The sequence below is a fragment of the Cinclus cinclus genome, chromosome 3, assembly GCF_963662255.1.
Source record: "Cinclus cinclus chromosome 3, bCinCin1.1, whole genome shotgun sequence".
In the NCBI taxonomy this organism is placed as follows: Eukaryota; Metazoa; Chordata; class Aves; order Passeriformes; family Cinclidae; genus Cinclus; species Cinclus cinclus.
Genome location: NC_085048.1, coordinates 80,100,649 through 80,113,402, shown reverse-complemented (window position 1 = coordinate 80,113,402; position 12,754 = coordinate 80,100,649). Strand labels below are relative to the sequence as shown.

Below are 12,754 nucleotides of genomic sequence, written 5' to 3'. Positions count from 1 at the left end.
GCTCTTGCCCACTTACTCATAAATGTCAGAACAGCCCCATTTTTTCAGCTCTGTCTCAAATTAAGGACAACAATCAGTCTAACTTCTGAACTGCTAGCATAAATTATTTACCAGGACTAAGGTTAAGGCAGATTCCCATGACTACTGGCTACAATGACAGAAGAAATGTGTAAACTTGAGAGCTGTGGAGCTGCCTGCCATTAGTGTGTTGGTGATTCTGATAATCATCATTCATTAGTGACATATAGAGTGTAAAGTTTTTGTGAGAGGAAACCAAATCAACTTTCTCATTAGAGAGCCTCAAGAGAGGGAGAAAGCCATAGCTCAATGCTTCTCAGAGACAAAATTGTTAACCTAGTGAAAGGGTTCTTAGCAGAGCATCTTGCTGGAGTGAAACTACTGTGTCCCGTACTAGTTTCAGCACAAAATAACAAGAATGAGAGAGATTTTAGCAGCAAAATACCTCAAACTAGAAATTTTGGACTATCTCTCAGCTTCCAAAATTGTTCACAATTCAATAAAGTCTTTCTTGAAAACCAAAATGCCAGTAAATACTGACACCTGTCAGGAAGGAGAGCTGATACAACAGCAACAGAACTATTGACCAACAAAGCTGCAAACCTGCGAGCCGTGAGAGGTGCTCTCCAAATGCACCTTTTTAACATTTCCCACACACGTGAGACATGAGGAAACGTAAATTGGCTATTGAGACTCCTCAGACTCAAAGCTTTATTTCACCATGTCCTGAGATCCTCATTTCCTGGCTGGAAGTGTTCTGCCTTCTCACCAGACATGACCTGACTTCTCCACCTCAAACCAAAAAGTTTGCCATGAGCTAAGGATGTAGAAAGCCATCCTCCTCAAGATCCTGCCATGTGGAAGGCATCCGTTTCTGTCCTGCTGGGCTACTCCATCTGCTCCAGCACCCCTTCACCTGCACTGCTGGCAGGCACCCTACCGACACCGTGAGTGTGAATCCATGGACCCATCCCGTTTGGGATGATGCTGGAGCCCTCATCCAGCCGGGCTCTAAGACTCCTGGGAGGAGTTCCGCCTGGGGAGAAGCACAGCCCTTTGCCCGGAGGAGCCACGGGCTGGGAGGGATCCCAGGGGCAGGGGCAGGAGCAGGAGCAGGAGCAGGAGCAGGGGCAGGGGCAGGGGAAGGAGCAGGAGCAAGGGCAGGGGAAGGAGCAGGAGCAAGGGCAGGGGAAGGAGCAGGAGCAAGGGCAGGGGCAGGGGCAGGAGCAGGGGCAGGGGAAGGAGCAGGGGCAGGGGAAGGAGCAGGGGCAGGGGCAGAGACAGGAGCAGGGGTAGAGACAGGAGCAGGGGTAGAGACAGGAGCAGGGGTAGAGACAGGAGCAGGAGCAGCCCCGGCCGCCGCTCCCGCCGCTCCGTCCCGCGCGATGCCGGCAGAGGGCGCGCGCCGCCCGCCAACGCCTCGAGGCCGCGCCCCCGCCCGGCCGCCTCAGCCCCGCGCCCGCCCCCGGGCCGGGGGCTCCGAGCTCGGCGGGCCGAACCGCGGGTCCCGAGCCCGGGTCCCGCTGCCGGGGCCGGGGAGCAGCGCGGTGACTCCGCTCACCTCGCCTCCCGCCGGACGGTGCCCGCGCCCGCGCTTCCCCCGCCCGCCTGCCGGGGACCGCGGAGCCGCCGTGCGCCCCTGCCCCGCCGGGCGCTGCCGCCGCGGCTCCCGGGGCCGTGCGGGGAGCGGTGCCCGCAGAGCTCGGCGTCCCGGTCCCGCCGTGCGGGGCGGGAGGGGTCCCCGCGCCCCTGCCCGCGGTGCCGGCGGCAGCACGGGGCTGCGCCCGGGGCCGCGGTGCCCGGCAGCGGACGTGGTTAGGTAGGCAGAGCTGGCAGCTGGGGAATTCAGGATCTGCCGAAAAACAAAGGGAATCTGCCGGCTCGGCACCAGAAGTGAGCCCAGAGAACGAGCAGTTGTACCCCGCGGTGTGAGCGGCCCCAGTCAGCACGGCGGGGCCAGGGGAGGCTGTTGGGCTCTGTGCCGCTGTGGGCTCGCACGGCATGTCCCTGCCTTACCTTGTCATCCCTCTCACGTCTGCCTACGGAACAAACCACGGGATCTCCGCATGCGGATTTATGTGAAACCCGTTCACATGCAACAGCAGCTGGGGTGCACCTCCTTTGTTTGCCCGTTTGTTCATCTTTTTGGGGGTCACCTGTGTAAATGCACAAGGCGCTACCTATGATGCCATCTATCTTGGATGGCACCGCTTGTATCAGCTTTAGATAAAAGCTTTCCTAAATACACCAGGAATGGCTGTTGCTCTCTCAGAGTGACAACGTAGTGAAGTTAAAATAGAGCAGAGCATTTTACACATCTTTACTACTCGTAGAGTATCTGTAAAGACATACGAGCACTGGGAGATTCCTTGCTCAGCGATTCAGCAGACTGGTTTTGTTTCCTCAAGCCTGTGGCGGCCCAGGTGTGCTGGAAGGATGCATTTATATGGAAGTAACAATAGGAGGTTGGAAAGGTGGATGCAAGTCTACGGTGTCTTCTGCCCTCTCACTTGCATCAAGCTATCCATGTTGTGATCCTATGGGGGAAGTCTGGCATTTAGCTCTTTAATGCCTCCATTTCTGAGAAAATTACTAGCTCGTTTTGAGGGGGAAGATTTATTATAGATGATTTTTCTATCTACAGGATTTGAAATAAAAAAAGGATATGCAATACATACACATGATCAGCGAATGGAAATGGTAATTAGAAAGGAAAGATTTGCAGGGACACAAGTCGGTAGAATTTCATTGTTAAGAGATCAATTTATTATGCCCTCGACTGCAAATTAAATTAATACACGTAAAATTACAACATGGAAAAGAGATGCCAGTGACTGTCATAAATACAGCCTGCTTTTCTTTCCTAGTTATTTGGGGAGGATTGGGAACATTTGTGAAATCATGTTCATTAAAGCCTGAATAGAGGCAACTAACCAATAACTGCGGTGGAAGCAACAAGGTTCTCCCCCCTCCTCGCACCCACCCGCCCTTTTCGAGAACGGGGCGGGGGGGAAAATCACAGACGTCAATCAAGAAATACTGCAAAATAAAATGGACCCTCCCGGCAGCCGAGGCATCGCGCAGAGCAGTGGTGAGGCTCTGGCAGTCTGCTGGCAGCCTCCGGCGCCGCCAGCCCTGCAGCTCCGCCGCTGACCGGGGAGCGCACGGGGCTCCGCAGCCCGGGTCTTCCCTTCCCTTCCCTTCCCTTCCCTCCCTTGCAAAACTGTCAGGCACAAATGGGCAGGAGGATATTGGCTGCAAGGGGCGCGGAGGCTCCTCCCAGAGCCTGGATCCCGATATTTTTGGAGGATTTCTTCTAACTCAGTTACAAACCTTGGCGAAGGGAACAAGTTGCCGCTGTAGCGGAGGCAGAAAGCGCCTCTGCTAGGGAGAGCGCGGCACCCGCTCCTCCTTTCGCCTTCTCCAGGCTACCTTGGATGCTTCACCTCACTTGCGGATGAGAGCTGTGCTGCCTATCGGGGAGATCGCTTCTGATTTGGATGTCGCTGTTTCTGTGAAAACAAGGGTTGTAAGGGAATGAGAGGGGAGACAATGAAGAAAAACCGACCGGGAGAGAACCCCAGCCCCAAGCGTTTTCCCGAGAACTGACGGGTGTTTTGGGGCTGAGCGATCCCGTCGGAGGCGGCGGAGGGAGCAAGCCTGCCCGCTCCGCGGGGCACTTCCCGGGACCGGCTATTCCCTTCGGATGCGGACTGGGAAACCGGTAGGAAATTCTCCCACCGCCCTGCGAAGCCACCATGAATTCAGTGGCTGGAAATAAGGAGAGGATTGCGGTCACGGCGCGGAGCAGAAAATACGGGGTAAGTTGTCGGCGCCGGGGCGGCTCGGAGCGGTGGTCGCCACCGTGCCGGAGCTCCTGCGGCTCCCTCCCGGAGGCTGCCGGCGATCGTCCCCCGGCCCCGCGCAACTTGCGCTGTGCGGGGCGGCGGTGGCTCGGGGCGGGGGTCACCGCGGGCGCGGAGCGTCCGAGAGAAACTTGCCGGCGCCGCCGGGCCTCCTTGCCTGACCCGCTGCTCCTTCTCCCGCTCCAGGTGACCGACCCCTGCTCCCCCACCAAGCCCGCCGCCCCCTTCTCCCCCGAGAGCTGGTACCGGAAGGCGTACGAGGAGTCCCGGGCGGGCGGGCGCCCGGCGCCGGAGGGAGCCGGGTCTGCCCTGGGCTCCTCCGGCACCCCGTCCCCCGGCTCCGGCACCTCTTCGCCGGGCTCCTTCACCGGCTCGCCGGGACCCGCCTCGCCCGGCATCGGCACCAGCTCCCCCGGCTCTCTGGGCGGCTCGCCGGGCTTCGGCACCGGCTCGCCGGGTTCCGGCAGCGGCGGCGGCTCCTCGCCGGGCTCGGATCGCGGCGTCTGGTGCGAGCACTGCAGCGCCCGCCTGGCGGAGCTGAAGAGGCAGGCGCTGAAGCTCCTCATCCCCGGGCCCGTCAGCAGCAAGGTGAGCGCGGGGCCGGGAGAGGCGGGGGGGTTCCTGTGCCCGGAGAGGCCCCCGGCAGCCGCCGGGGCTGTCGGCTACCTGGGCTACCCTCTGCCGGTGTCACCGCCGAGCGCTTTGGGGTTTATTTGTGTTATCCTTCTTCTTGGTCTTGTTCCCTTTTTCCATCCCCTCCTCCTGCTGCACGTGGAGCAGCGTGCCTCTGTCTCCGGAGGGCTGCCTCGCTTCAGGGGAGTCTGTGACATTCCTTGCAGCGCGCCTCTTTACTCCGTCTTTCATTGTATTGACAGTGGTTCTGTGCTATCTCCTGAGCGCTGGTTATGTTTTTTTTTTTTTTTTTTTTTGGGAGGGGGTGGGGTAAGTAAGGGTGGGAATATTACATTAGAGTCACTGGTCCCTTGCCCTTTTGCTATCTTTGATTCCTACAGGATGAATTTACAAATAATCCTTAAACTTGGCAGCCAACTTAATAGTGAGGTGTGTACGTATGGTCTGATGCCGGTGGTTCAACTTCCATTGAGGGAGGATCCCTCCCGTAGCTCCGGGTTCACACGAGGCACTGAAATGCTGTGTGAGCCCAAAGGTCATCCCGTGAGGCTGTGGCAGACCATGGCATTGAACCCAGTTCTCCCAGGTGAGAGAAGGATATTATTAGCAGAAGGATAACTTGGTGATGCTTCTCTTACAGAGAAGTGATAAATTTGTTTTTTATTCCCAATAAGACTTGGAAATACTGGGGAGCTGCTGGACTCTGAATGTTGGGTTGAATAATCCCGGGCCGAAAGAGGATGTAAGCATTTCTGATATTTGATCTCGTGTTTTTAAGAGCTGACTCATCCTGAATACAGTTGGAAACCTGCTTTCTGCCTCTGCTGGGGTACTCCAAAGGCATCCTCTGAAATTCCTTGGTTTTGTTTTGTTTGGTGCTGTTTTTTTTTTGTTTGTTTTTTTTTTCCCGTTTGTTGTGCATATAAGATTAAGGCTAACAGCCCTAAACGAGTGAGGAGCAGCCCTTGGCTGACCTCATGCAACTAAAATAGTAAGCACTGGGTTCCTCCATAGCAACCCTGCGAGCGTTGTATTGTGAATGGGTCTACAGCTCCTGGAATGTAGTACAATGCAATTTTGTTTGCCTTGTTGGGTCCAGGTACTATCAAATGATAATATTTGCTCTTCCACTTCAAAGAGTTTTCATTAGTGGTTACAATAAAGAGGTATCATGGAAAAGAGCCGACTGCTGAGAAAGGGTCCCTGGTATTACTGTTGTGTTGTACTCTCCATGATTTATTTATGTGCTCTCTGAGAGGGAGTTGGTGCTCTCATGAACAAAAGACTCAAGGGCTGACTTGACAGAATTATTCATGAACAGGGAAAGGTGGACCCACCAAAATTAATAGTAAATTTAACCATTAATACATGGTTGATTCATTTTAAAGTGGCCCTGTACCAAAATCTTGTCAAATTTCAGGCTGTGTGATTTGACAGCGATTACCAGCTCGGAGTATAGGTGGGAAATTACTGATACAGATATGGGAGCCATCAGAATAACTGAGATTAGGGGTGGAGGGGTGGTTAAAACTAAAACCAAGGCACAGTGTCAAATAAATTGACTGATTTTAGTCATGCAAATGTTTGCACGGGGTTCCCTTACTGCAGTAGTGATTGACGTTGCCCCTCCTAGCCTTCCTGAGAGGTTACCCTGTGTTTCTGCTGCTATTTGTTCTGCTGTTCCTTAGTTTAGCTGATGGTGTTTTACGGGCCAGTATTTATTTGTATCAGTAGCCTTTTTAGCTTCCTTACCTATGTTCTTTTTTTTCTTCTTCCACCTCCTTTCCAAGCCTTCCAGTTCTGTGGGTGCCACTGACAAAAGTGCTGTCTAATCTGTGCATTTAGGGAGGCAAGTAAGGTGGTCTTCATGGGCATGGGTGACCCTCTGCCCTATTTGCTGTGCTTAATAGGCTCAGTCTTGTTGAGGTACTCCAGCTTTTGGCACACAGCTCCTTTCTGTGGTGGCTTCTGCTGCCTGTGACTGTTTGCAGGAGCATCTCTTTCTCTCATCCTTTCTGGCTTGTGACTGTTAAGAACTTTCTGGACTTGTGATTTTTGCCTTCAGCAGGTGCTGCCCAGCAGAGTGAGGCTCTGGGCTGGATGATGTGGGACACAAACATCATGGCTGGTGCCGTTGATGTCTTTGGATTGGGTGTACTGTGGAAGTTTGTTTTTTTTTTTTTTTTTTTTTTTTTTTTTTTTTCCCCTGATGTAATGGAAATACACGCCTGATCAGTGTCTGCTTTGAGGAGAGCAAGGTGTTGGCATGGGCTCCTGTGAGATGCCTCTGTGTGTGCTGTAGTAACATTCTGGGAGTCCCTTCTGAGGGTGAGATGTACAGAGTTTCTCAACAAAGTAGAAACCTGTTTGTGTCTGGGGCAAAACTCGCTTTAGTTTGGATTGAGACGGAAGTCTAAACACACTGTGTTAAGGTAGCTGGCATTTTTTCAGGGTGCTGTGAGGTCTGCTCTTGATTGATGCTATGGAAATAGGGGCTTTTTGAGTGTGGAATGAATCCTGCCACTGAGTTAAGTGAAAGGAGTAGTTCATGTTCCTGATTCTGGGTATTCCCTCAGCTTGCAGAACATCCTACAATTGAAGACTGCTGCCCATAGGGCACAGCTAACTGGTGATATTCCTTTATTAGAACTATTAAATGAAGCATTTAAAATGTGTCTGTCATCTTTTAGTCAACCAGGTGTGACATATTTTCTGTTCCTGTTGAAGACAGCCTAGAAATTTCTATGGTATTGTGAGTACAGTCTGTGGCACCTCTTTCCCATTTATGCTGTATTTAGGAAAGCTCATGACTTGGGATAGCGTATGTTGCAGAACATAAGAATATCTGTGCTTTAACGTGTATCTAGTAGGAGATATCAGAATCTGTATTAAACTATCCAAATGTGGACCTACATTGATGTTTTTGACGATGTGCAATTATGTAAAGGTTTGTATATGTCTGTCAAGTGTAATAGTATACTTAATTGCTTCATAAACGGACCAAGCTTTGTGCATGAAGCTTTTTATTTGATTGAGGAAAAGCCACATTTAACCTGGAGCAAACTGCTTCTGACTAGATCATTGTTAGTGTTGAGGTGTTTAGCTTTCCATTTTAAATAAAAGCATTCTCTCCTAATACATCAACGAGATGGAAACTTTGGTGTCTTGTTGTTTTTCTTTTTTTGAGGCACAAAGGTGAAGAATATATAATTATAGTTACATTAATTTATTTCAGCCATTTAAAATGCCAGGTTCCCTGCCAGTAGCAAAAAGAATAGTGCTAAAAGCTTATTGTTTTTTTCCCCCTCTTGTGATACAGATGTGGCTTAATGACGTTCAGCAATTACATGCATAGAAGGGGTTATATTTTATGTGAATTAAATCTTATTGTAACCCCCAAGTGAAGCAGGCCTGTGGGAATTGACTAGCACAGGTGGTTGATGTGGTTGCACACTGCAGTTTGTGACTGTGGGCGTCTTGGAGATTTTGATGCCTGTTTTTTGTAGGGTTTATGTTGCATGATGATAAAACTTGTCTCAAATTATTAATAAAGGTTTTTTTCAGTACTAAGATTTTTCTTAGGCTATATTTTTAGGAGGGCATCAGACAAAGTTCTAGCATAGAAATTCATGGCATTGTACTCCCAGATTTATCAAAATTTGTGTGAGGTCGGTTTGCTTTGAATTCAAACCTGTGATATCACCTGTCTTCAATGAGCACCTCACAGGCATCTAACAATGAAAGAGTTGGTATATTGGTGTGTAACAAATGATATCATGTGTTAATAATCAGTGGAATGCTAGGAGGAATGCTCACAAGCTGACAGTTATAGATTTGTTAGTATGTGGTTCCAGAAATCCTGAATGCAGCCTTTAAACTGAGGTAATTTGGGAGTGTAGGCATGAATTGCTGCCTGGGCATATTATGATTGGGTCAGGAAGTAAGGGTCTATTATAAATGGTAAGGATGGATAGCACTGATGTTGTTAGGTGGTTTATATTGTGGACTTCCCCTTACGTAAAAAGTCTGTGCTGTCTATAAGAATTGGGTAAATTCTGAGCACAGTCCTTTCCATCCATCTGAGCACAAGAGGGAAGGAAAGAACTGGCATTCAGGGTACAGTTTTGTTTTGGCTTTCTTCACCCATTTACTAGCACTATCCTATTTTTTTGCTTACATATTGTTGAGTTAGTCTTCTCATTCAGGGGTGTTTAGTGGCCAAAGACTTGACTCATAGTTATTAATAATGAAGAAAGCCCTGAAGATTATATAATGAGAAATAGGTTTCTGTTAGCTAGTAGCTACTTTAGAAACATTCCCAGTAGAGACAGGACAGTAATAAACCCTTCCTCAAAGCTTAGCAAGTGGCAGAATAATGGAATTTCATTTCTGTCCAGACCTTTAATTTGTGAACAAGCATGGCCAGTCTGTACAGTGACTTAATTCACTGTGCAAAAAAATCTCAGGCACCTAATCATTTCATCCCAACTCATTGTAATGCAGATAGGATTATTGCATTAGAAATGTGATTTTTTAAATGGCTCGAGGCAGTAATTTGTCAGCATTTGGGAGGATTAACTCCATTAAAGTTTAGGCAGCAACAACCATTCTTTTGTGTTGCATCACAGGTCACAATACCAACATTTAGCATAACTCATCTGTGAATCTTCTTACAACTGTATGCTTCCTGGCAAGTTAGGAAACTAAGCTACTTCACTTGCACTGGAATTACAGTTGCTTGCAGAGGTCTAGAGCAGACAAATGGGTATGCCTTTGATGCTGATGAATTAATGTAAGCCCTTTTCTAGGAGCAGCTGGAAATCTTGCCGCTGCAATCCGCAGTGTCAACATGTGAAATAATATAAGTATTTCTTTTGAGCTTGCAAATGTCTTTGAGGTAAGGGTGAAGATGCTGTGTGGTAAAGACTGCTCTTTAGGAAGCTGTCAAAACCATTAGCTCTGCAGCTTTCTTTATGGGATGAAAAAGGCTTGTCATTACTAAGTGCATTGGAGATTAGAAACTGGCCTATGGTTATATTTCATGAATTGAAACTATAGTGTTTCCTATCAGAAAAGAGAATACTTTTAGACCACAGACACAGCTGTTGAGGGTGAAGAGGGAAGTATTGATGAAATAAATCTCTAGCGACAAGAATTATTTTTTTTTTCCCCAAGACTTAGCTGTGCATCTGAAAAAATTGTGTTCAGAAATACAGAGTCACTGCTGAGTCTTTACCTGGCCTCATCATGCTGGGTGATGAAGTGTCTTAAGGTGTTTTATGCATGCCATGAATGCTGCACTGACGTCCAGAATCACTTCAGATACTCTTACATTTCCTTAGAAATAAATGTTGCAACATCCATAGAAATCTTGCATGATAAGGGCAGGACTTTGGTGTATAGTTTTGGAAGGGGAAAAGGAATAAAGATTGTCCATCTGAGTTCCCCAGGCAGTGTTTGAAAAAATGTCACACATTACCAGTGTGGGCATGTAATGGGAGTCACGCCGGCATCAGCAGATTATTGGAACATTGCAGGGTTGAAAGACACGGTGGTTTTGCCACATCAGCAGCACATAGCCTTTGACATCATGTAATTGGGGGGCTTCCAGGCACTGAACCTGCAGCCTGCCACCACTACAAACTCGACTGTCATGCTCTACGTAATGATGTAGTCAGAACTGCAGCATTTTGTGGCATGAGGTCTGTGTGTCAAAAGCACGAGAGATGTTCTAAGTTAAATTGCTAGCTTACATCTTGCTAGTGTCATCTGTGGCTTGAGAGTCGTTGTTGTTAAAATGGTGGAACACAGGCATACACCTTCCCCTCCTGCCAGTGAATACATAAACCCTAGCCCATATTATCTGTTGTTGAAGCTGCAATTCAAGAAGTATCCCAACTGCAGAAAAGCAGGTTGTTTATCAGGGTGTTGTTACAAATTAAAGCTTGCTTAATTGAAATTAAACACACAAAGTAGTATCCTAAGAGCAGAAAGTTTAGAAGAACCCAGTGACTTGTGTTGCCCATTTTTCATTTCAATTACTTTCTATGCAATCTTCCTACATTAAACCAGTTTTTTTTTTTTTTGTCATAACTAGGAGCATAGTGAAGCTGCTAAGAATTGTTTTCTCTGGCTTTGAGACCTGAAATATATAATTAGACTTGGTACAGATCAGCTGTTTTTTTGTGTAGTTAAAATATCTTGTGTCATCTACAACCAAGATATGAATCTACTAATGCTTCTTTTCCCTCCACTCCCTTGTTCAGAAAACTTTACAGTATAGCTTAGTAATATTTTGATGAGAGAGTGTTTGAAGTTTCTTAAGTAAAATCAGGCCAACACGAGACACTTCATAGAGCAGGGGAGAGACTGAACTGTTTTGAACCTGTCATGAAGGCTGAAACACTCTGCAAGACATACCAGAATCTGAAAATTCTTTCCCTTGTATAACAGGACTGCTGCTTCAGTCTGGACCTGAACCTTGCCAGTCTATTGACTTACATGAAATTGACCTTAGTGAGGGTGTTTGGACTTGAGGAAAATCAGTAGGATTTAATTTAGGCCACGGCTCCATGTGTGATACGGCTCTGACCGGGGAATACTTGTGTGCCTTCAACACAGCAGGTATGCTGCTCAGGCAGAGCAGCTCTGAGACCTCCTGGCCCCTTGTGGGCTTCCCCTGTGCCTTTCCTTTGTCCTCTCCATATGAAGGCCATAAGTTACCAACACTGCAGGTCTCTGGTGTGAATACACAGTGATTGCTCCCTGCCTTAGTTCATATAAAAATGATAGATAGTTCAAACACTTTCAATAGTGCTTCTTTCTAAACTCGGATCCTTTTGATCAGGGGGTGACTAGATGTGCTATTACAACAGCAGATGCAAGGAGCCAGGGATCTCTGAGAAAGCTACTGATGAGAGCAACACAATGCATCCAACCGTGGCCTCCGTTGTAACTGGAGTACAGAATGCAGGGATTACTTTTTAATTACTTTACAAAAGAGGCAGTAAAGAAAAATATGGTACCAGCTATACAAAAGAATCAACCTTAAAGAATTGGTGTATTCAATTGCAGCTTGAATTTATTGCTATGGTGTCAGAATTCAGTTTAATTTAAAATAATACAGCTTAGTAAGGCTGTTAAAAACTACTTACTGTTCCAGCATTGGTACGCTACTTAAAAATTGTTTGTCTTCAACTGTGTTTTTAATAATAAAAATTATATTTTATTAATATTTATTTATTCTGTCATGATTTAACCCCAGGCAGTGGCTTGTTCTCCCCCACACCAGTGGGACTGGGGAGAGAATAGGAAGGGTAACAGTTAGAAAATTCGTGGGTTGAGGTAAAGGCAGTTTAATAGGGAAAGCAAAAGCCATGCACACAAGCAAGGCAAAACAAGGAATTGCTTCACCACTTCCTGTGGGCAGGGAGGTGTTCAGCTATCTCCAGGAGAGCAGGGGCCCCTCACACCTAACAGTGACTTGGGAATACAAACACCATCACTCCACTTGTCTTCAGCACAAAATGTTGTCCAAAACACAGTCCCACACCAGCCACTGGGAAGAAAGCTAACTCTACCTCAGCTGAAACCAGCACATTGTCATTAGGCTCTTCTGTTCAGTCTGTGTTATTAAATCATACAGTATATGGTTGATCTTGAATTTCTTATATTTTGTAAGACATTTTCTGGTTTCTGGGAGGAAAGAAAAAGACTTAATTCTGAAGAAACTTCAGACTGGTTTCCTCTTCTCAGCTTTCATCCAAAACTCTATTTGGTAATTGTGTTTGTGAGTTTAAAAATAATAAGTTGCCAGGGAAATTCTGCTCAGTAGACCTGAGGAAACCAATGGGGTATTAAACTAGGTTTGGTTTGCAATTCACCATGAAAGAAAAAGACTTTCCTAGGAAGGAACTGGACACTTCTAGATAAAGCATTCATTTAATATAAAGCTTTTGTATTGCATGTTTAAAGCTGTTACGCCTTCTTATTAAACAAAGAAGGGCTGAGTCTTTTTACTTTGTTGTCCTCCAAATAGGAGAACTTAACTTATAGGCCCCACGGTATCTGTTTTATTCTTCAATAAAAAAGAATATGTATCTTATTCAATAGAGCTGGTAATTCAGGAAAAAAAGTGTCAAATGTATTTGAAAAATTACTTTGTTCTAGTAAAAACTGTCCCAAGCCAAACTGAGTGTGCATCTGGAAAACACTTTAAATTTCTTGCTGGTGGTATG

The 12,754-nt window shown here is 47.2% G+C and overlaps 1 protein-coding gene across 1 annotated transcript in view; it reads left to right on the top strand.

Annotated features, from left to right (window-relative positions):
* The first annotated feature begins 3,776 nt into the window (after positions 1-3,776).
* KIF26B (kinesin family member 26B) overlaps positions 3,777-12,754 on the top strand; it is a 270,452-nt gene continuing 261,474 nt past the window's right edge. The window contains exons 1-2 of the mRNA XM_062489199.1: positions 3,777-3,839; positions 4,071-4,472. Of these exons, the coding sequence (XP_062345183.1) occupies positions 3,777-3,839; positions 4,071-4,472 (465 nt within the window). The remainder of the gene's footprint in view (positions 3,840-4,070; positions 4,473-12,754) is intronic.